Source organism: Aquarana catesbeiana, linkage group LG02 (assembly GCF_042186555.1).
Source record: "Aquarana catesbeiana isolate 2022-GZ linkage group LG02, ASM4218655v1, whole genome shotgun sequence".
In the NCBI taxonomy this organism is placed as follows: domain Eukaryota; kingdom Metazoa; phylum Chordata; class Amphibia; order Anura; family Ranidae; genus Aquarana; species Aquarana catesbeiana.
The window spans coordinates 201,337,332-201,362,724 of NC_133325.1; the positions used below are offsets into that span (position 1 = coordinate 201,337,332).

Sequence of the window (25,393 nt, forward strand, 5' to 3'; positions counted from 1 at the left end):
AGGAGCGAACGAAATAGATTCGTTAAGGCCAGGAGGTGATGTGGCCTGTAACTGGAATATCCATTTCTGTTCTTTTTGTAACAGAACCTTATTCCAGTCACCCCCTCTGTGTGGCATATGCATCCTGTAGAGGGCTGTAAACGTTACTTTGGGTACTGTATAACCCTGATGTACGGAAACAGCCCCTCTCCTCCTTCCCCCGCCGCCAGACCAGTTAGGTTGCCACCCATCCTAGGACATACTGTATAAATTGCATTAGATTAGTCAGAGCTATCTTTTGAATGCAGTACTATGTATGGTGTTGTTCTCCCTGCATGCAGGTCTCTCTGCATGCTTCCTTAATAAATACATCTACTTTTCAATTTGGCTTCAGCAGTCAAAATGTTACTGAAATCCATGAGTTTGGGATCAGGGGGATTTCCTATACACTTTGCTTGTGTGGAGGGAGGGATCTGTCAGTTTCATTTTAAATGTATGTCCAGTGCTTTAGGGAGAAAATGTATCCTTAAAAGCTTAAAATCTTTACTTTAAGGAAGCAAGTGTAAGATGCTTTACTGGTCTGTTGTTGTGAAAAGTACCCATATTTCCTTATTTTATACTCCCTTCCCGGAGGCATTCTGCAGTACCAGCCTCTTTTATGTAGTATAAAGTTCAGGGGTGTGGTATGACAGCTACACATATGTTCTGTAGAGATCAGCAGCACAGAGCACTTAGTAAAATGTATGGACAAAACTCAGGATATGGAACAGGTCCACGCAGACAAAGTTTTCAGTCTGGATCTCAGAGTAGGTATCCCCATGGAAGGGATTACAGCACTGGAAGAATGGAAGATCAGCAGGATCAGCACCAGGACCCAGACCAACAGCAGTTCAATAATCCTACACAGGAACCAACCCCACAGGTATCCCAGGAACCCCAGTAGTAAGTTACACTTTTTTTTATATATATATATATACATATACATATTTATAAGTGAAATCTAAATTATAATCTGTGTACATTAAAATAAAAATATATATATATTTCTTTATAATATGTTATCCAGTTATGTATTGACTACTTATATATTTAATATATTCAAAATATTTCCGTTTATTATTTTGTTATGTAGCAGGATGCAGGAGTGTTTACCAATACCTTATTGCTTTCTGATTTCAGACGACATTTCAATGGTGACTGTATCAAGCTAGAAAAAGTACAGTAGTTCCCCTTAGTTTCGTTTCTCTGAGTTTCGTTTCTCTGATTCATCTGCAGTTTCACTTTCATTTCTCCACCGTACAGACACATCAGCTTGGCAAGGGACATTGAGTCTTTTGTCTCTGTAATGGTGGCCATGTATGCTTGAATAATTGATTTATTTTCCAATCGATCTCTTCCAATAGGAATAACCAGTTTATAGATGACAACCCATGTCATCAATATGCCACACATGGAGAAGTGAATGTTAATCTATAGTTAAAATCCAATCTTAACTTATGATCTTAAAGCGGGGGTTCACCCACACCGCCAAAAAAAAAAAATATTAAAAGCCAGCAGCTACAAATACTGCAGCTGCTGACTTTTAATACATTGCCACTTACCTGTCCCAGGGTCCAGCAATGTTGGCAGGGGACGCCGAGAACCTGCTCGGTTCTCGGTAGCTGCCGCCGTCATCCTAGGTGAGGGAATCAGGAAGTGAAGCGTTGCGGCTTCACTTCCCGGTTCCCTACTGCGCATGCGCGAGTCGCGCTGCGCGTCCCAAGTGGTCACCGCTCTCTCCTGGGAGCTGTATGTTCCCAGCAGACAGCGCGGTGGGGATGGGAAGAGGCATAGACTCCCATGGGAGTCTATGCCGGAAGTGGGTGCAAATACCTGTCTTAGACAGGTATCTGCACCCCCCTCCCCCCTAAAAGGTGCCAAATGTGACACCGGAGGGGGGGAGGGTTCCGAAAAGCGAAAGTTCCATTTTTGTGTGGAACTCCGCTTTAAAGAGGACCTCCAGTGTGTTTTTTTTAATTAAAAGTCAGCAGCTACAAATACTGTAGATGCTGACTTTCAGCCTAGGTTCACACTAACAGTGGGAATGAAATTGTGTGAGTTCAGCTGAACTTTCATTCCCGCATGTCAATCCCGAATTCGGGGGAGACATCTGTGTGGGTTTTGGTACAGATGTCTATTGAAATCGCACCCCGAAGTCGCCAAAAGTAGTACAGAAACTACTTTTGGGAATCAGTGTGGCGTTGCACCAATTTTGACCGATTTGGCATGCGATTTGACATGTCAAATCGCATGCCAAATCGCCGCAATGTGAACCAGGTCTCAATAAGGCTCAGTATCCGACTTATGAGAGCGCGAGTTTCATGACATGTCAAATTAAATGTTTCCCTATGAGAGCTGTTTTAACTGATCCAACACAAGCTGGTGTAACTTTAGAAAAGGTTCTTGCACTAGTTTGATCTGACTTTGATACAACTACAATGCCATAGAGTGTAAAAAGTCACATTAAGTCGGATCAAAGTAGGACTGAAGTTGCAGGGCAAAGTCGTGTGACTTTCATATATGAATGAGGCAGGGCTGGTGCAAGGATTTTTGACACGCTAGGCGAAACCTAATTTTGCCAGCCCCCCACCTTGGCTCCACCCCCTTTGCCCTGCCCATGTATACCCTACCCTTTTAATGAAGCGCCCAGCAAATGCAGCTTCACCAGCGCCCATCAATGCAGACTTACCGGCGCCCATCAATTCAGCCTCAGCAGCGCCCATCAATGCAGTCTCACCAGCGCCTATCAAATACAGCCTACCAGCGCCCATCAATGCAGCCTACCAGCGCCCATCATTGAATGTTTGCTTGCTGCCATTCATTCTGGAGTCGTGACACAGACACAGTCCTCCGCCGCCGCTGCACCTCTGACACTGTGGGGTTGATTTACTAAAGGCAGAGTGCAGTTGCAAGAGCAGCTGTTCCAGAGCTTAGTAAATGAGCAAAAGCTCTGCTGACTTCCATCATCCAGTTATGTGCAAGCAAAAATGCATTTTTTTTTCCCCTTGCATGTGATTGGGTACTTTTTAAAAAGTGAAGCTTTACCTCATTTACCAAGCTCTGGAGAAGCTGCATTTGCAGAGTGCACAGTCTATTTACCTTTAATAAATTAACCCCTATGTACTAACGGAGCAGCGGCTGCCTGCTGATGCTGAGACTTAGTTGCTTGCTGCAGAGAGAAGAGAGTAGGAACACCAGTGGCCGGGCGCCCTAGGCAGCATTGCGCCCTAAGGGGGCTGCCTAGTTTGCCTAGTGGTAGCACCGGCCCTGGTATGAGGCATACCATCTGAGGAACAAGAGTCCAAGGGACATCAGGGAAGGTGCAGACCACTGGATCTATATCCCTAAGGGGAAAGCAAGTTCAGACCCCTAACAGGGTCTCCCCTGGGAGGTGAGCGCATAATTTGAACGGTGGGCACTTTGTTTTTTTTATCAGAGAAGCACACTAATTTCACAGAAGTTTTCTATTGGACATAGATCATTTTGCACAGCATGTATGGACATGTGCAACAATTTAATGTAAAATGTATTTATATGATTTACAATTTACATAAGTTGGTATGGTTAATTCAGTTTGAAAGTCTGCTTTGAGTATGAACTTATGTTTCACTATTTTGAGCTAGTCAGTATAAAAGGATTTATATGAACATTTATACTTTTACCTCTTTTGGGGTCATCACTATTATTGTCATTTATGTGTTGGAATCTAGATACCGTTGGTATCAATATCCCTTGACATCATAGGAAACAGAGTATTCATTTTTCAGTTTGGTTTATATTTGTGTTGTTAGATATTTGGAGAGGTAGCACTTCACTTTTATTATAGCACTTTTGATTAGACCCCGTTTTTCCAGGTACTCTAGCGCTAAAAATAGCGCCTGAAAAATGCCTCATCTGCAGTCCCAGTGTGAAATCCCGAGTGCTTTCACACTGGGGCGCTGCGCTGGCAGGACGCCAAAAAAAGTCCTGCAAGCAGCATCTTTGGGGCACTTTAGGACACCGCTCCTAAAGCGCCCCTGCTCAATTGAAATCAATGGGCAGTGCTGCCGAAGCGCCTTGCCAGCGGCACTTTGCGGGCACTTTTAACCCTTTATTCGGCCCGTAGCGGGGGTTAAAAGTGCCCTACTAGTGGCTGAAAAGCGCCTATAAAATGACGGTAAAGTGCCGTTAAAACTAGCGGCGCTTTACCCCTAATGCGGCTGTGCTATCAGTGTGAAAGGGCTCTTACTGTATGTGGGAACACAGTTGGTGTTAAGCAGCAACCTCTAGGAAGTCTGTTAATTTGATTAACCCTTTTCTTCTAGAATGACACATGGTAGCGCAGACGTCTTGATAATCTTTTTGTGACTTTCATGTCGGAGCAGTGTGAACCTGAGCTTAGAGACACTTACCAGTCCAGGGATCCAGGGCTGTCCCCAATCCGGGTTGGTTCTTCACTGGTCTTTGAGTCGCCGACACCGCCATATTTACTGTGGGAAGCCGACTGTGACACCCTGCGGCTTCAAAACCGGCTCCTCACTGCACATGCGCGAGTCGATGTTCCAGGAGGTTGCGGGTGGGGGGAGAACGTCTCAGAGGTGGGGGGCAATCCCAGCAGAAGTGCAAGCAAATACCTGCCAGAAATAATTACCTACTTCCTAAAAAACTGCCAAAAGTGAAAGGTAGGGAGGAGAAGGATCAGTGTAAACTTTCCTCTTTCCACCATGTAAGCTCATAATCAGATCGATCGAAATCTTTTTACAATTGTATTCATGATCAAAGTAGTTCAGTGCTGCCAACTGATATAAAACGACCATCAATATTCTGGCCTGGCCAATCGAGTCTGTTTGATCGAATCTGGTTGAAATTGAGTCTAAATCAATTAGAGGGAAAGTTTTAGCTATTTGCTTACGCATTTGATTGCTTTGATTGAATCATACATCCGGTTACAAAAATACGATCTGGTTAAAAAAAACAAAAATCAAAGCATGCGGGGCCACCATTTTTCTACACTTATGAGATGAGTCATAACAGAAACCTTTATTTTAGTAAGGTAATATGTATCATTTTATGAGGGGCAGCGTATACTATGTACCCACTACTGTGTGTAACCTAATCTTTAATCACTTGCCCTCCTGAAGGTTTTTCCCCCTTCAAGACCAGGCAATTTTTTACTATTCCACACTGCGCTAATTTAACTGAGAATTGTGCGGTCATGCAACACTGTATACAAATGAAATTTATAAAAAAAAAAAAATCACCCAAATAGGGCTTTCGTTTGGTTGTATTTGATCACCACTGGGTTTTCTATATTTTATTATATAAACAGAAAAAAAACAAAAAAAAAAAATTCAATATTGTTTACTTTTTGCTATAAAACATATCCAATAAAAAATGTAAAAAATCGAATTTCTTCATAAATGTAGGCCAATACATATTCTGCTACATGTCTTTGGTAAAAAAAATCCCAATAAGTGTATATTGATTTGGTTTACGTGAAAGTTATAGCGTCTACAAATTATGGTATAAATACTGGAATTTTTTTTTTTTTTTTATAGTAGTAATGGTGGCGTTCAGTGACTTATAGTAGCGGACTCAGCGCTGTCAAGTGACACCTACATTATTCAGATTTGTTCTTTTTCTAACGGCTACATAAAAGTGTTTATAGGGAGGTGAGGGAAGGGATGGAGGAGCTGGGCCAGCACAGAAAACAGTTAAAGTTGATCTCCAGCCTTATCATCAGTTCTGCACAGTTGTAAAGGCTCCTCTTCTGTACTGAAATTGTTTACTCTGATTTCAAGATTTACTGCACACTGTAAGCTTCTCACAGTGTGCATTGCAAGCTGCAGCAAGTCAGAAAGAGTCCGCCTCATTTCCTGAGTGAATGACCTCCAGCAACATTAAGGGCCAGTTCACACCAAACGCAGTTCCGTTCAGTTTCGTGCGCTTTTTTTCTGCACAAAAAATGCATGCACAGTGTTTTCCATGTATTCCAATGGCTCTAGTTCACACCATGCAGTCAGTTTCCGGTGCAGAAACTGACCGGAAACTGACTGCATGATGTGAACTAGAGCCATTGGAATACATAGAAAACACTGTGCATGCATTTTGTGCAGAAAAAAAGCGCACGAAACTGAACGGAACTGCGTCTGGTGTGAACTGGCCATTATTAGTCTTTTTTTCCCCAGCTTTACCACCCCTGGTCCTTTCCTGTCATTCATTGAATTTCAGTTCTCTTAGGGCCTGTTCACACCAGATGAAGTTCCTTGTGCTTTTTTTCTGCACAAAAAAAGCATGCACAGTGTTTACCACGTATTCCAATGGCTCTAGTTCACACCATGCAGTCAGTTTCCGGTCAGTTTCTGCACTGGAAACTGACTGCATGGTGTGAACTAGAGCCATTGGAATACATGGAAAACACTGTGCATGCATTTTTAGACCAGAACTGCATGGAACTGCATCTGATGTGAACTGGCCCTTAGGCTCGATTCACACCTATGCATGTTGCTTTTGAGCGTTTTTGGAGGGTTTTTTTTCATGCTTGCCACGTTTTTGAGCCGCGTTTTTGCCGCGTTTTTGCGGCGTTTTTGCCGCGTTTTTGCCGCGATTTGCGTTTTGCGTTTTTTTTTTTTTTTCATTTTTTTTTACAGTCTTAAAAAAAATTACAAAAAAAAAAAAAAATAAAAAAACGGCAAAAACGCACCAAAAACGCTGCAAAAACGCAGCACTTGCGTTTTTGATGCTTGTCCATTGAAAACCATTACATGCAAAACGCTGCTTTTTGCATGAAAAAAAGTCCCCGACCCTTTCCAAAAACGCTGAGATACAAAAAAGCATTGATGTGAACATGTTCCATAGGAACCCATGTTAAAAAATTCCCGTGCATTTCTGCAAAATGCAAAATGCATCAAAAAACGCGCTAGTGTGAATGGGGCCTTAATCACAGAGGCTCAGCATAACATGTGGGCAGGGGCGTAACTAGAAATAGCAGGGCCCCATAGCAAAATGTTGTATGGGGCCCCCCTGCAAACAGCCCCCCCCCCCCACAGCTGCCCTAGTGTCAATGCAGTGTGACCTGTGCCACATACAGCGTGACCTGTGCCCAATGCAGCGTGATCTGTACCCAATACAACGTGGCCTGTGCCCAATACAGCGTGACCTGTGCCCCATACAGCGTGACCTATGCCCCATACAGCGTGGTCTGCCTGTGCCCCATACAGCCCCACCTATGCAGAGGAAGAGGCAAGCCACCCGGATCAGCAGAGAGCGGGATTGCCCGCTGTAATTGCTTTCATTTGAATCTCCTGTCTTCCCAGGGCTCATCGTCACATAGCCCCACCTCTTGGCCCGAGGCCTTTGATGACGTCACATGTCCCACATTGGATCGGCGTTCTGTCTATCAAAGGCACGGGGCCAAAAGGTGGAGCTATGTGACGTGAGCCCCGGGAACACTGGAAGTTCTAATGAAAGCTCTTACATCGGGCAATTCAGCTCTCTGCTGATACGGACAGCTCGCCTCTTCCTTTCCTCTCTCTTCCCCTGGCTGGGAGACTGTGCCGGCGGTGCTCTTATCCTCACTGGGCCCCACTCGGCTGCGGGCCCCATAGCGCCCGCATGGGTCGCTATGGTGGTAGTTACGCCCCTGCATGTGGGCATTACCTAGTGTTGTCTACATGCAATTACAGCCTGCCTAGGAATGCTTAATCCTCCACACTGATAATTGACCATAAAAAGTATTTTGTTATTTGCACAACTCCAAGAGCCAGCCACTTGCATCAAAGATGAGGACTCCTGGGTGTAGTACTAAGGCAAAGTACTGTGATGTAATATGAAGCCAACAACAAGAACACGGGGACATGACCTCAAACCAGCAGGAGTAAAGTTAAAAACTTAGAAAGTATTATTTTATTGAAATAGTAGTTGATGCTTGGAATAGACTTCCAGCAAAGGTGGTGAGTAAGTCAACCGTAAACGGATTCCAACATGCTTGGGTCGAACATAGATCTATATAAAAAGAAATACATTGAAAATGTTTGGGCAGACTCCATGGGCGCCTTGGTCTGGCCCACATTGCAAAGAGAAGCACAGAGACCCAGTAATAATGTCTGTGAGTCTAAAATAAGGCATGTAATGAAAGCAGGAAAGTTTTATTCAAACATTTTATTGGAATATTGATGGGGGAAGGAATGGGGGGGGGGGGGAGGAGAACTAGGTTAATCAAAATAGAAGCAGATTAAACTTTACATTTTTTTTGAAAGTTGGTGGCAGTTTTTTTTTTAAAACACTTACTGTAATGTCTGTTAGACCCCTTTCACACTGAGGCGTTTTTCAGGCGCTACAGCGCTAACAATAGCGCCTACATAGCTCCTGGAAAAAGCCTCAGCTGCAAACCCAGTGTGAAAGGGCGTCACAAAAAGTCCTGCCAGCAGCTTCTTTGCAGCGGTGAATACACCGCTCCTGCTCATTGAAAACAATGGGGCAGCGCTGCCATACCGCCGGCAAAACGCCGAGCAGCAGCGTTTTGCGAGCGGATTTAACACCTTTTCAGTAGCTAGCGGGGGGGTTAAAACCGCCCTGCTAGTGGCCGAATAGCACCACTAAAACAACGGTAAAGCGGCGCTAAAAACATACCGCTGACGCCCGGGGCGGCTCAGTGTGAAAGGGGTCTTATATACATGAGTTATTTGCTAAAACTGAAATCTGTTGTGGGGATCTTACAAAAGGAGGTACTACTTGGGGTATAAGTGTCACTGGTTGAGTACCAGAAATTTTCCTCAGTAATTTAAATAATCTCCTGTTGGCGATTCCCCTCCCCTCACTTAGCATCTGGTTCTCATTCTCTCTAGAGATGCATTGAAATTTCGGCGGCCGATACATATCAGACAAAACTGTGTTAACGGCAATTTGCCACAAAGAGAAAAAGGTGCCAATAATGGTGCCGAAAATACCACGATTTTACCACAATTTTACCGTGATTTTACAGTAATTTTACCACAATTTTACTGTGCTTATGGTGTGCTTTTCATAGGTCATGTGACTCAAAAACCAACTCGGGTGAGTTATTGATGCATTCTTGCTGCGTTTCCAATGCATTTCAACGGGGAGGCGCATTTTTGGTGCGTTATTTTTACGCACCAAAAATGCAGCAAGCAGTATTTTTAACACAATGGAAGCGCAAGGGACCAGTGTGAAGACATACATAGAATGTAACCACTTAAGGACCACCCACTGCATATATACTGCGGTAGGGCGGCCTTATTGCGCGAAACAATGTACCTGTACGTTGTTTCGTGCATGAGACACTGTGGCCCCGCTGCACAGTTCGGGAGCCGATGCATGGGTCCTGCGGCCGCAATGTCCACTGGTCAACCGCGATCGCTCCTCAGAGAGGCAGAACAGGGATCTGCCAATGTAAACAAAGCAAATCCCCGTTCTGAGAGTACAGTGAGATTGTCTGTTCCTAGTGATCAGGAACAGCGATCTCTCTGTACTCCCTGTCACTACACTCCCCCCACAGTTAGAAACACCTCCCTAGGGAACACTTAACCCCTTGATCTCCTCCTAGTGTTAACCCCTTCCCTGCCAGTGTAATTTACAGAATGATCAGTGGATATTTTTAGCTCAGGTCACTGTAAAAATGTCACTGGTCCCAAAAAAGTGTCCGATCTGTTTGCCGCAGTGTCGCAGTCCCGCTAAAAATCGCTGTTCACTGCCATTACTAGTACAAAAAAAAAAAAAAATGACGTAAATCTATCCCCTATTTTATAGACGCAATAACTTTTGCGCAAACCAATCAATATACGATTATTGCAATTTTTTTACCAAAAATATGTAGAAGAATACATATTGGCCTAAACTGATGAATAAATTAGTTTTTTTACATTTTTTTATTGGATATGTATTATAGCAAAACGTAATTTTGATTGATTTAGCAAATAAGAAATTGTTGGGTTTTTTTTGTTTATAGCGCAATAAATAAACACCGCAGAGGTGATCAAATACCACCAAAAGAAAGCTCAATTCGTGCGGAAAAAAGGACATCAATTTTGGGTACAGCGTCGCATGACCACGCAATTGTCAGTTAAAGTAACCCAGTGCTGTACCGCAAAAAATGGCCTGGTCATTAAGGGGGTAAATCCTTCCGGGGCTGAAGTGGTTAAAGGGATACATTTTTCTTGAGCTTTTCTACCGCTAAAGGTGCCGATAATAGGTGACAATAAATTCATATTCATTTAAATTCATGATATTAAAAGTCGAATATAATACAATTATATATAAAAATATATATATATATTTTTTTAACCACAGGCCAATTTCCAGCTTTTAGCGCTCTCACATTTTGAATGAAAATTACTCAGTCATGCAACACTGTACCCATATGAAATTTTTGTCCTTTTTTTCACACAAATAGAGCTTTCTTTTGGTGGTATTTAATCACCGCTGGGTTTTTTACTTTTTGCGCTATAAATAAAAAAAGACTGAAAATTTTGTAAAAAAAAAAATGCATTTTTTTCTTTGTTTCTGTTATAACATTTTGCAAATTAGTAATTTTTCTTCATACATTTTGGCCAAAATTTATACTGCTACTTATCGTTAGTAAAAAACAAAACAAAATCAGTGTATATTATTTGGTCTTTATGAAAGATATAGAGTCTACCAGCTATGGTGTCAATCACTGAAAATTGATCACACCTGAGAAACTGACGGTTTCTCATTTCTTGAAACACTGAGCCTCGGTTCACACCAGAGGCGGCACGACTTGCAGGTCGCCTCACCGAGGCGACCTGCACACGACTGCCCGGGCGACTTGCAAAACGACTTCTGTATAGAAGTCTATGCAAGTCGCCCCAAGTCGCCCCCAAAGTCGTACAGGAACCTTTTTCTAAGTCGGAGTGACTTGCGCCGCTCCCCTTAGAACGGTTCCATAGCACAGAACGGGAGGTGACTTGTCAGGCGACTAGGTCGCCTGACAAGTCGTCCCTGTGTGAACCGAGCCTAAGTGCCGGTTCACACGGGGGGCGACTTGTCAGGCGACCTAGCCGCCTGACAAGTCGCCTCCCGTTCTGTACAATGGAACCATTCTAATAGGAACGACGCAAGTCGCTCCGACTTAGAAAAAGGTTCCTGTACTACTTTGGGGGCGACTTGGGGCGACTTGCATAGACTTCTATACAGAAGTCGTTTTGCAAGTCGCCGTGGCAGTCGTGTGCAGATCGCCTCGGTGAGGCGACCTGCAAGCCGTGCCGCCCCTGTGTGAACCGGGGCTTAGGCTGGATTCACACTTATGCATTTTTAGTGCTTTTTGCATTTTGCAGATTTGCACTACAGATCGTGTTCCATAGGAAACCATGTCAAATGAACTGTAGTGCAAATCTGCAAAATGCAAAAAGCACTAAAAATACATAGGTGTGAATCCAGCCTAAGTGCCGGTTCACACAGGGGCAACACGACTTGCAGGCCGACTCACCGAGGTGACCTGCACATGACTTCAGCGGCGACTTGCAAAACGACTTCTGTATAGAAGTCAATGCAAGTCGCCTGAAGTCGAACCAAAAATACTACAGGAACCTTTTTCAAAGTTGGAGCGATTTGCGTCGCTCCTATTAGAACGGTTCCGTAGTAGAGAACGGGACGTGACTTGTCAGGCGGCTAAGTCGCCTGACAAGTCGCCCCTGTGTGAACCGGGGCTTACAAGCCAGAACAGTACAAATACCCCCCAAATGATCCTTTTTGGAAAGTAGACATTCCAAGGTATTTAGTAAGAGGCATAGTGAGTTTTTTAAAGTTGTAATTTTTTTCTACAATTCTTTTTAAAATGAAGATTTTTTTTTTCACAAAATTGTCATAATAACAGGTTATTTCTCTCACACAGCATATGCATACTTGCAACTACACCCCAAAACACATTCTGCTACTCTTCCCGAGTATGGAGATACCACATGAGTCAGACTTTCACAGCCAGGTCACATACAGAGGCCCAAGGCAGGGAGCATCTTCAGGTGTTCTAGGGACATAAATTACACATCTAATTTCCTGACAACCTATCACACTTTTGAAGGCCCTGGAGCACCAGAACAATGGAAACGTCCACAAAATGACCCCATTGTGGAAAGCAAACACCCCAACACATAATCTAGGAGGCATAATGAGTCTTTTGAACATGTCATTTATTTCCACAAGTTTTTGAAAAATGTTAAAAGAAAATGAAAACGCATTTTTGCTACACAAAGTTGTCAATTTATGAGATTTTTCTAACACATACCCTGTGCATAGCACAAATTACACCCCAAAATACACTCTGCCACTCCTCCTGAATATGGTGATACCACATGTGTGAGACTTTTACACAGCCTGGCCACATACAGAGGCCCAACATGCAGGGAGCACCGTCAGGATGAGTACTGATGTGGCATGGATGTGGCACGGGTGAGCACTGATGTGGCATGGATGTGGCACTAATGAGCACTGATGTGGCACTGATGAGCACTGATGTGGCATGGATGAGGCCTTGATGGGCATGGATGAGCACTGATGTGGCACAGATGAGCACGGATGTGGCATGGATGAGGTATGGATTAGCATTGATGGGCATGAATGAGGCATGAATGGGCACAGATGGGGTATGGATGAGCACGGATGAGGCATGGATGTGCACGGATGAGGCATGGATGTGCACGGATGAGGCAAGGATGGGCATGGATGAGGCATGGATAAAGCACAGCTGGGCATGTATGAGGCACAGATGGGCACGTATGAGGCAGGGATGGGCACAGATGAGGCACAGATGGGCATGGATAAAGCATGGATGGGCAGGGAAGTGCACGGATGAGCATGTATGAGGCACGAATGGGCATGTACGAGGTATGGATGGGCACATATGAGGCAGGGATGGGCACAGATGAGGCACGGATGGGCATGGATAAAGCATGGATGGGCAGGGAAGGGCACGGATGAGCATGTATGAGGCACAGATGGGCATTTATGAGGTATGGATGGGCACATATGAGGCATGGATGGGCACAGATGAGGCACGGATGGGCATGGATAAAGCATGGATGGGCAGAGACGAGCACGGCTGAGCATGTATGAGGCACGGATGGGCATGTATGAGGCATGGATGGGCACGTATGAGGCACAGATGGGCACGGATGAACATGGATAGGCATGTATCCGCCATGGATGGGCACGGATGGGCATGTACCAGGCACGAATGGGCATGTATGATGCACGGATGGGCGTGTATGAGGCAGCAATGGGCATGGATCATGCATGGATGAGGCATTAATGGGCACAGATCAGCACTGTGGGCACTTCATATCCAGCCCACAGCACTGCTGCACCGGCTCCCTTCTCTCCTCACACGCTGTACCGATCGCATGTGAGGAGAGGAGAGAGCTGAACCGGACGTGCGCTGGTTTGTTGACAAGTGATCGCTCCGTCATGTCATCCGGCGGTCACGGAGGCTCCTGGGTGTGCGCCCCAGGGGGCAGCGCGAGTCTGGGAGGACGTCATAGTACGCCCTCCCAGAATTAGCCGACTGCGCTGTAGCCGTCATTCAGCTATAGCCTGGTCGGCAAGTGGTTAAAAACTGTCATTTTCGGTTTCAGTTTTCGGCCAAGTGCATCCTGCATTTTCGGTTTCAGCACACAGCCGAGAACATACTACTACACAGGTGTACCCAGGGGGTCAGAATAGTTTACATTTGGAATGGGTGCATTCAAGCCCCAATGTAGTGATATCGTACCGCTGTTAGAAATTATGGGACTCCGTACAGCCTACCTGATGGGGCCCCCTTTGACTCCACCCTCGATCCTACTCCTGGCCCTGCCCCTGCCCCTAGCCTCTCCCCTGATTCCATCTTAAAACAAAATGCATTTTTGTCTTCAAGTGATATATAATAATATAGAATAAGCATATACATTGCCTTGAAAAAGTATTCATACCCCTTGAAATTTTCCACATTTTGTCATGTTACAACCAAGAACGTAAATGCATTTTATTGGGATTTTATGTGATAGACCAACACAAAGTGGCACATAATTGTGAAGTGGAAGGAAAATGATAAAAGGTTTTCAATTTTTTTTTCAAATAAATATCTGAAAAGTGTGGTGTGCATTTGTATTCAGCCACCTTTACTCTGATACCCCTAACTAAAATCTAGTGGAACCAATTGCCTTCAGAAGTCATCTAATTAGTAAATAGAGTCCACCTGTGTGTAATTCAACCTCAGATTAAATACAGCTGTTCTGTGAAGCCCTAAGAGGTTTGTTAGAGAACCTTAGTGAACAAACAGCATCATGAAGGCTGATAGGGAAACCCCAAAACTCATGGGTTTCAGTAACATTTTGACTGCTGAAGTCAGATTGAAAGTAGATTTTATTATTCAAGCAGGGAGAACAATACAGTACATGATGATACGTTCAAAAGAATTGTTCTATTCCCTAGTACAGCTGATACAAATTTATATGTCTTACAAAAAGGGTGGGAGCTAGCTAGCTAAGGGTCTTTGAAGTCAAATCTTGATTGAAATGCAAAGTCAGAAATACATGTTTTGATAATCATGAATAAATGTTTGATAAATAAAATGGATATTCCATTTACTCGATCAATCCGATCTCTTGGTCAAATTATAAACTGACCACATAACTATTGTTCCCCAAAAAATTGAAATTTGAAAACATAACAGTGCTATAACAAACAATTCATATACTGGTTGTGGACAGTAGGGTTCTTGACTATTCAGTGTAGAGATCCCTTTGGTGACAGTTAAAGCTGTGTAGGGCCTAACTAGATGTGAATATTACAGGTAGTGATATTGGGAAAATGGAAAAAACGAATGCCCTGTACACACAACTGGTTTTGCCTTCGGAATAAACTCTGAAGGTTTTTCCGACGGAATTCCGCTCAAGCTGTCTTGCATACACACGGTCACACCAAATTCCAACCGTCAAGAACGCGGTGACGTACAACACGTATGACGACACTAGAAAAAGGAAGTTCAGTAGTCACTGCGCCACCCTTTGGGCTCCTTCTGCTAATCTCGTTGGAACGGCATACAGATGAACATTTTTGTTCCGTCTGAAAAATATAGAACATGTTCTCTATCTAAGTCCGTCTGAATTTTCGACAGAAAAAGTCAGATGGGGCACACGGTCGGAATATACGATGAAAAGCTCCCATCTGACTTTTTCTGACGGAAATTCCGACCGTGTGTACGCTGCATTAGTCTCATAACACATACAAAACCTAATATAAATGGCATTTTAAAGAAAGGCAGATAAAATTACAATTCCTATCAATCCCTTCTAAATTCCAACATCTCCCTCTTATGCCGCGTACACACAACCAGTTTTCCCATCAGAATAAACTCTGACGGTTTTTCCGACGGAATTCGGCTGAAACGGCCTTGCCGACACACGATCACACCAAAGTCAGGAAGTTCAATAGCCAGTAGCCAATAGCTGCCCTTGTGTCGTTTTTGGTCCGTCGGAATAGCATACAGACGAACGGTTTTCCCGATAGGAACTGATTCCGTCGGAAAGATTTAAAACATGTTCTATTTCTAGGTCCGTCAGAATTTTCGAAAGATAAAGTCCGATGAAGCCCACACACGATCAGAATATCCGATGGAATGATTCTGACGGACCTTTTCTGCCAAAGTCCGGACGTGTGTACGTGGCATAACTGCCTAATCTTAGTTTAAATATTTATTTTTCTAGTTCATATTTTTCCTAATTTATATACCCAATTTAATTCTGCAGAAAAATCTCATTTTGCTTTGTCAAGGCTAAAAAACACAAAAATATCTAAAAAATGATGTGTTGGGCTAACAGTGTATGAACGCCAAGTCTCTAGTTGATTCCTCCGATGTAACTTTGACAGCTAGTCCTCCATAAGACTCCACTGCAACACCTAAGAACACATACAATGTTCATACATAATATTCTTTTCTTCAGGACTATCGCAGTCCACATGACAAGAAGCTTCCGGTAGGTGTGCAGATCTTTTTTGCAATTATAGTAAACTGAGCTTTGACTTTTTCAGACAGCAGACATCAAAAAGCTTTTGAAAGAACTATTCTCCATCAGTGCTGTTTGTGGCTGATGCCATAAAGCTCAGGCATGAGGGAGGATATTTTTGAAGATGGCGTCACTCAGATTGTTAGTCCAACATTAGATCATTAACAAAAATGCCCATAAAGCAGTTGAGTTTTTTTACTGCTGAAGTAAATCTATGATAGGACCATATGCAGAACAATTACATTTACAATTATAATAATTAATCAATAATAAACCAATACTACAATGGATTTGAATGGCCGGGGCCCTTTATTATTGGTATTATAATTTATTTACCAACTTATAACAATAATAAACATGTCCATTTTCTTTAAAACATAACACTCATTTATTTATACTGTAAACTATCACTATAACTCAGCCATGACAGCTCGAGTTAATACCAAGACATGTTAAACAGTTCCATAACTGTCCCTTTTCTTGAGAAAAGGACCAAACCACATAACAAGGGCCTCGACGATGGGAGGGAGGGTGGGATGCTTCTTCTTCTCAGCTGATCCTCCGCTGTCTGTTGTTCCTACGCAGTATTAATTCCTTATATAAGGGTTAGCTCGTGCCACTTTAACATGTGACCTGCCTTTTTAGCCAATAATATTTAAAATATTTATTTAAAAAATTTACTAAATAACTGTCATTTTTTACATGTAGTCTGCCCTGGCCCCATAGGTGGGTGGAGCAAATTCTTTTGCTCCTCCCTTTTCCTTCTAGAGGTAATGACCTAGAATAAAAGAAAAGAAATGTGTCTTAATACAAGAGAAACCATTCTCATTTAGAATAAAATGTTATTCAACTGTCATTCAAAACTAAACTGTCTACACTATCCTGAATTCAATGAAACATTTATCATGAACAATAGGCTTCTCAAAGGGGGCCTATCACGTATGGCTTGGATCAGTGATCCTACAGTTAACCAGGAACATGTAGGTGCAGAGACATGAGACTTGGAGAGCACAGAATACAGGATTTACAAGAATGGCATATAGTGCAGCACTGGCATAGTTGCCAACATTGTAAAAAAAAATTTTAGGGACACTTTTTTGGCTGTAGGTGGAGTCTTATTATAATTAGGGGGCGGTGCATGCGTTTGTAGGTGTGGCACAGGGGGAAAGTAAAAATGTGGAGCGTGCCGTGGTGAAAAATGGGCGTGGTTTACGCAAAATAGTGTGCGTGTCTTTTCATCGTATATTCCGTGTGTATGCCCCATCTGACTTTTTCTGTCGAAAATTCAGACGGACTTAGATAGAGAACATGTTCTATATTTTTCAGACGGAACAAATTACTAACGTAAAAAATGTTCATCTGTATGCCGTTCCAACGAGATTAGCAGAAGGAGCCCAAAGGGTGGCGCAGTGACTATTGAACTTCCTTTTTCTAGTGCCGTCATACGTGTTGTATGTCACCGCGTTCTTGACGGTTGGAATTTGGTGTGACCGTGTGTATGCAAGACAGCTTGAGCGGAATTCCGTCGGAAAAACCTTCAGAGTTTATTCCGAAGGCAAAACCAGTCGTGTGTACAGGGCATTAGTTTTTTCCATTTTCCCAATATCACTACCTGTAATATTCACATCTAGTTAGGCCCTGCACAGCTTTAACTGTCACCAAAGGGATCTCTACACTGAATAGTCAAGAACCCTACTGTCCACAACCAGTATATGAATTGTTTGTTATAGCACTGTTATGTTTTCAAATTTCAATTTTTTGGGGAACAATAGTTATGTGGTCAGTTTATAATTTGACCAAGAGATCGGATTGATCGAGTAAATGGAATATCCATTTTATTTATCAAACATTTATTCATGATTATCAAAACATGTATTTCTGACTTTGCATTTCAATCAAGATTTGACTTCAAAGACCCTTTAGCTAGCTAGCTCCCACCCTTTTTGTAAGACATATAAATTTGTATCAGCTGTACTACGGAATAGAACAATTCTTTTGAACGTATCATCATGTACTGTATTGTTCTCCCTGCTTGAATAATAAAATCTACTTTCAATCTGACTTCAGCAGTCAAAATGTTACTGAAACCCATGAGTTTTGGGGTTTCCCTATCAGCCTTCATGATGCTGTTTGTTCACTAAGGTTCTCTAACAAACCTCTTAGGGCTTCACAGAACAGCTGTATTTAATCTGAGGTTGAATTACACACAGGTGGACTCTATTTACTAATTAGATGACTTCTGAAGGCAATTGGTTCCACTAGATTTTAGTTAGGGGTATCAGAGTAAAGGTGGCTGAATACAAATGCACACCACACTTTTCAGATATTTATTTGAAAAAAAAATTGAAAACCTTTTATCATTTTCCTTCCACTTCACAATTATGTGCCACTTTGTGTTGGTCTATCACATAAAATCCCAATAAAATGCATTTACGTTCTTGGTTGTAACATGACAAAATGTGGAAAGTTTCAAGGGGTATGAATACTTTTTCAAGGCAATGTATATGCTTATTCTATATTATTATATATCACTTGAAGACAAAAATGCATTTTGTTTTAAGATGGAATCAGGGGAGAGGCTAGGGGCAGGGGCAGGGCCAGGAGTAGGATCGAGGGTGGAGTCAAAGGGGGCCCCATCAGGTAGGCTGTACGGAGTCCCATAATTTCTAACAGCGGTACGATATCACTACATTGGGGCTTGAATGCACCCATTCCAAATGTAAACTATTCTGACCCCCTGGGTACACCTGTGTAGTAGTATGTTCTCGGCTGTGTGCCGAAACCGAAAATGCAGGATGCACTTGGCCGAAAACTGAAACCGAAAATGACAGTTTTTAACCACTTGCCGACCAGGCTATAGCTGAATGACGGCTACAGCGCAGTCGACTAATTCTGGGAGGGCGTACTATGACGTCCTCCCAGACTCGCGCTGCCCCCTGGGGCGCACACCCAGGAGCCTCCGTGACCGCCGGATGACATGACGGAGCGATCACTTGTCAACAAACCAGCGCACGTCTGGTTCAGCTCTCTCCTCTCCTCACATGCGATCGGTACAGCGTGTGAGGAGAGAAGGGAGCCGGTGCAGCAGTGCTGTGGGTTGGATATGAAGTGCCCACAGTGCTGATCTGTGCCCATTAATGCCTCATCCATGCATGATCCATGCCCATTGCTGCCTCATACACGCCCATCCGTGCATCATACATGCCCATCCGTGCCCATCCATGGCGGATACATGCCTATCCATGTTCATCCGTGCCCATCTGTGCCTCATACGTGCCCATAAATGCCCATCCGTGCCTCATACATGCTCAACCGTGCTCTTCTCTGCCCATCCATGCTTTATCCATGCCCATCCGTGCCTCATCTGTGCCCATCCCTGCCTCATATGTGCCCATCCATACCTCATACATGCCCATCTGTGCCTCATACATGCTCATCCGTGCCCTTCCCTGCCCATCCATGCTTTATCCATGCCCATCTGTGCCTCATCTGTGCCCATCCCTGCCTCATACGTGCCCATCTGTGCCTCATACATGCCCAGCTGTGCTTTATCCATGCCTCATCCATGCCCATCCTTGCCTCATCCGTGCACATCCATGCCTCATCCGTGCCGATCCATGCCTCATCCGTGCTCATCCATACCCCATCTGTGCCCATTCATGCCTCATTCATGCCCATCATTGCTAATCCATACCTCATCCATGCCTCATCCATGCCACATCCGTGCTCATCTGTGCCACATCAGTGCTCATCCATGCCCATCAAGGCCTCATCCATGCCACATCAGTGCTCATCAGTGCCACATCAGTGCTCATTAGTGCCACATCCATGCCACATCAGTGCTCACCCGTGCCACATCCATGCCACATCAGTACTCATCCTGACGGTGCTCCCTGCATGTTGGGCCTCTGTATGTGGCCAGGCTGTGTAAAAGTCTCACACATGTGGTATCACCATATTCAGGAGGAGTGGCAGAATGTATTTTGGGGTGTAATTTGTGCTATGCACAGGGTATGTGTTAGAAAAATCTCATAAATTGACAACTTTGTGTAGCAAAAATGCGTTTTCATTTTCTTTTAACATTTTTCAAAAACTTGTGGAAATAAATGACATGTTCAAAAGACTCATTATGCCTCCTAGATTATGTGTTGGGGTGTTTGCTTTCCACAATGGGGTCATTTTGTGGACGTTTCCATTGTTCTGGTGCTCCAGGGCCTTCAAAAGTGTGATAGGTTGTCAGGAAATTAGATGTGTAATTTATGTCCCTAGAACACCTGAAGATGCTCCCTGCCTTGGGCCTCTGTATGTGACCTGGCTGTGAAAGTCTCACTCATGTGGTATCTCCATACTCGGGAAGAGTAGCAGAATGTGTTTTGGGGTGTAGTTGCAAGTATGCATATGCCATGTGAGAGAAATAACCTGTTATTATGACAATTTTGTGAAAAAAAAAATCTTCATTTTAAAAAGAATTGTAGAAAAAAATTACAACTTTAAAAACTCACTATGCCTCTTACTAAATACCTTGGAATGTCTACTTTCCAAAAAGGATCATTTGGGGGGTATTTGTACTGTTCTGGCTTGTAAGCCCCGGTTTACACAGGGGCGACTTGTCAGGCGACTTAGCCGCCTGACAAGTCACGTCCCGTTCTCTACTACGGAACCGTTCTAATAGGAGCGACGCAAATCGCTCCAACTTTGAAAAAGGTTCCTGTAGTATTTTTGGGGCAACTTCAGGCGACTTGCATTGACTTCTATACAGAAGTCGTTTTGCAAGTCGCCGCTGAAGTCATGTGCAGGTCGCCTCGGTGAGTCGGCCTGCAAGTCGTGTTCCATAACAGGCCGGCAGCGGAGTGGGGTGGAGGGGTGGTCGAAGCGGGGTGGGGGGTAGGCGGGGCGGAGGGTGGGCGGCGACACAGGAGCTCCGTCTAGCCGCCCAGCCGTTTTTCTGGTCTTCTTAAAAATGGCGGCCGGCGGAGACACTAAAACTAAATGATACTTGCAGCACTGGGGTTCAGGGTTCACGGGAAGTCAGGTACACAAGATACAGTTGATGCGTACAAGGATTCTATGACAGGAAGGATACCTAATGGTACTATCTGGGGAGAACGCAGCATGTCCGCACATGCAACAATGGTGAGGGCCCTTGAGAGGGCCAAGGCACAGAGTCTAAAGAACCGCCTTGTCTTCTCCAGAGCTCTTGATGGTGGAGATGGGTTGCGCTGCAGACAGTTTCCCTTTTGCGGCCCTCTTACTCACCCAAGCAGGCAGATACCTAGAACTAAGGGCCAATGGACAAATGAGAATCCATTGCAGCGCTGAGGTGCTGGGATCACTAAACAGTAGGGAGTAAAATTCAAGCTGACAGTTGTGTGCCTGGACACACAAAGACACTGGGGACAGATACACAAAGACACACAAGACAGCTAGAAATGAGTAGCCTTGCAAACAGTCACACAGGAATCTGTAAGAGTAGGTAGAGTTGCATGGTGACACCGAACAGGAAACTGGCTTGAAATACACTTGGAGACACAAAAGCAGACTGCTAGGGACATTAATATACAAAGCCTAAGGCAATGATCCTCAGTTTGAAAAGGCAGTACTGGCTGGGCATTTAGCTAATTCAATTAACAACAGGAGGCTTAACTAATCTTGAACACAAGTCTTGTGGGACAAGATGTAACCGCAGACCTTATAAGTTAATCGCACCCCGAAATTGCCAAAAGTAGTACAGAAACTTCAAATGCGGCGTCGCCCCGATTCGGACGCTGCCATTGCCAGCAATTGCCGCCTATTTGGAATGCGATTTGACATGTCAAATCACATGCCAAATCGCATCAATGTGAACCAGGACTAAAAGACAATAAAGTAGACCAGAAAAAATGCCTAAAACTGAAATGTTTACCTATTTCCTTTAACTTGCTAATAAAAACTGATTTGGTGTGAATAAAGTCTATTAGTGTGTAGAAATCTGTTTTATGTATATAATTGTATTGTTTCTATTTTTATTTCTTTACAGCAATGGCAGCTATGTTGTTATTCCACCGAATCAAGCAAAAAGAAACAAACTTTTGACAAGTAAGCATCTGTTTCCTTCAGTCTAATATATGTATACAGTGCATTTTATTAGTATGTATAAAACTGGTGACTGTAACTCATGTGCTGTACACCAATTTACGTGTGCATTTGTGAACATTTGATATAAATTCACACAGTGATTAATAGAAGATAATTTCAGTATGCTTGGCAGCATTCAGCTTAAAGCTGAACTCCAAGCACATAACTAAATACACTGAATAAATACACGAGAACTATTTTACCTGCCAAAAGATTTGTACTTCTGTCCATCCAAACCTAAGTTTTACATAGCTCTGCCCTACAGCCCTGCCCTGTCTAGCAGAAAAGGGAGCAAGATCTCCCCTGTAGTTTTGTGAAACAGCACACTGATGAGCGTATATCTTCAACAATTGGAGTCCATTGTCCTTTGAGATTAAATCAGTTTGCGAGTTTGCATATAGGAATACTTTTGTCCTTTGCAGTTTGAGGCCGGTTTAATTGCTTTCTTCTTTCCCCTTTTTTGCTCATATTCAAATGCAATACATAGTCCTGACCACCAGGTGTCACATGGCATTGCGGCTATGGTGGCACCGGTGGGAACATCTAGCTTGTTTCCTTCCAAGTGGAGTGATATTACGCATTCCGTTTTTTTACATGTACACTTTTAAATTTATCCCAACGTCTTCCTGTGTCCCTACCTTCCGGTTCAGCCAGCAAGAGCATGTTTTTCGGGGTTGTGAATTTGATATACATCAATTTTAGTTTTTTATTATTTACATAATTTATTACGGACCCCAACCCTAACCCGTTATAAGTGGCCTATGGATGCTATCAGCTTATTTAACGCTATTGCGCATGTCCACTGACTGGCTATGTCCCAAAACGAGGCTTGGTGGGGTTGTCAAGGTATTTAGGGAGGTGACACAGCTCGCCGTCTGTGCCCCTGGACGATATAACCTGTTACGAAACGCATAGGGCGGAGCAATGCGCTGACCTCACCTAGTGTTGCCATTGATCATCCCAGGAGGGCGGGTTGGTCTGTGTTCTACCGGCTGGCGCACCAGACACTAAGGCTTGTTTTTCTGCTTCCTATGTAAGTGCAATGTCATTTTTATTATTCAATAAATCAAGAAGGTTTTACACTATGGAGCGTTTATATCTTTCCATGCTATGCATACCCACCCATGGTTTTGAAACGGCATGAGGAGAGTTTGAGTGTCAGGAGTCTCGCTGGTTGCTTTGGAGATCATAACAACATCTCCACTCTAATGTAGACAGCTGATCCACCTGATGTGCTCTGTGAGGTCTTTCTATATACAGGCTTCCCTTCATCCTCTGTAGTGGGGGATTTTTGGTAAGAGCTTTTGGTAAGCAAGAACCCTTTACTTACCGGTGGTGGATTTCTTCACTAGTTCCTTCTACTTTTTGCTAAATTGCACCATGTATGGATGGATTTTTTTATTCACGGGTGATACTGCCGTGTAGCCTTTTTTTGGACACTATTTGTGGTTACACCATATTTTTCTTATTAAACTGTCATGAGATTATTGTTTGGACAATTTCACATACTATAGGTGGGGTTGTCGATTTTCAATTGTTTATTTCTTTTATTATACTTTGTTTCACATTCACATGATTGTACCTATTGGGTATATGACCATTCACTTAATTGGTCGATATATGAGAACACATTCATTTTATTATTCTTCATATGTTTAGCGCGATTCTATGGTTTCCAATTTTTGTTCACTGTATTTATGTTATGCAGGAGAATTGCTGCTGTTATTGCCTACTTATTCATTTGCACATTTTGGGTGGATTTATATGTTTTATTTCTATTGACCTAGCGCAGTTTGATTTTTCTTTTCCTGTTGTACATCTTCAACACCCTGCTCTCTCTTCCTATCAGCATGGCTCTTTGAGTTGCAGCAAACCTGAATGGCTGATTGTGCTGCTTTTGCCTCCTCTTCTCTCAGCTCTGCTGTATAGACTATACATTTAACTGTTAGAGACTGTTACTAAGTCAAATTCAGGTATTTTTACTGCTTGCATTTAAAAAATAATTAGAGCTACAATTATTTGTGCCTTTAATACCTGCCCAGAGTTCTGCTTTCAAGAGCACACAACGCTCAGGCAGATTTAACCACTTCAGCCCTGGAAGGTTTTACCCCCTTAATGACCAGGCCATTTTTTTGCGATAGCGCACTGCGTTATTTTAACTGACAATTGTGCGGGCGGACGATGATGTACCCAAACAAAATTGATGTCCTTTTTTCCCCACAAATAGAGCTTTCTTTTGGTGGTATTTGATCATCTCTGCGGTTTTTATTTTTTGCGCTATAAACAAAAAAATAGCAACAATTTTGAAAAAAAAAACAATATTTTTTACTTTCTGCTATAAAACATACCCAATAAAAAAATGTAAAAAATCTAATTTCTTCATCAATTTAGGTCAATATGTAATCTGCTATATATTTTTGGTAAAAAAAAAAAATCCCAATTAGCGCATTTATTAATTGGTTTGCGCAAAAGTTATTGCGTCTACAAACAATGGGATAGATTTAGGGGCTTTTTATTTTTTTCTACTAGTAATGGCGGTGATCAGTGATTTTTAGCGGGACTGCGACATTGCGGCAGGCAAATTGAACATTGAAAATTGAAAATTGACACTTTTTAGGGACCAGTGACACCAATACAGTGATCAGAGCTAAAAAAAATGCACTGACACTGTATAAATGACACTGGCAGGGAAGGGGTTAACATCAGGGGTGATCAAAGTGTTAAATGTGTTCCCTCAGCGTGCTTACTAACTGTAGGAACAGAGAGATCTGTGATACTGATTAGCAGGAAGCACAGATCTTTCTGTTCCTGTCTGACAGAAGGCCAGTCTGCTTTGTTTACATCAGCAAAAAAGAGAGAAAGACACAGGTGCCTCTGAGTAAGGACTGTAATATTTAATGGAAAAGGGTGCATTAAAAACTCACATTTGAGGTATCTGTATGTAGGCACAATAAAGTCCAATGGACCGCACTGTCACTGTCCAGGCTGTCTGCAGCAACCACGTCTCACTAGTCCAGATGGAGGCGGCGTCCTGTCCAGCAGGAATCTTTGGCGCTCGAGCGTGATCCAAAAAGAGGGTTGGAGTGCATCTGGGGACCGAAGGAGAGGGCTGAAGTGCAGCGCAGAGCGGGATGGCGTCACACACGTGCTCTGTGCGGTCCAATGGACTTTATTGTGCCTACATACAAATACCTCAAATGTAAGTTTTTTATGCACCCTTTTCCATTAAATATTACAGTCCTTACTCAGAGGCACCTGTGTCT

At 43.3% G+C, this 25,393-nt stretch overlaps 1 protein-coding gene across 5 annotated transcripts in view; it reads left to right on the forward strand.

The window, feature by feature from the left end:
* Positions 1 to 460: 460 nt before the first annotated feature.
* The window catches only part of EPSTI1 (epithelial stromal interaction 1), a 157,592-nt gene continuing 132,659 nt past the window's right edge, over positions 461 to 25,393 (forward strand). The window contains exons 1-2 of one of the 5 annotated variants that reach the window (XM_073614191.1): positions 461 to 921; positions 22,033 to 22,091. In XM_073614191.1, the coding sequence (XP_073470292.1) occupies positions 665 to 921; positions 22,033 to 22,091 (316 nt within the window). In that variant the 5' untranslated portion in view covers positions 461 to 664. The remainder of the gene's footprint in view (positions 922 to 22,032; positions 22,092 to 25,393) is intronic. The other 4 variants (XM_073614193.1, XM_073614194.1, XM_073614190.1 and 1 more) reach the window with 4 other exon arrangements.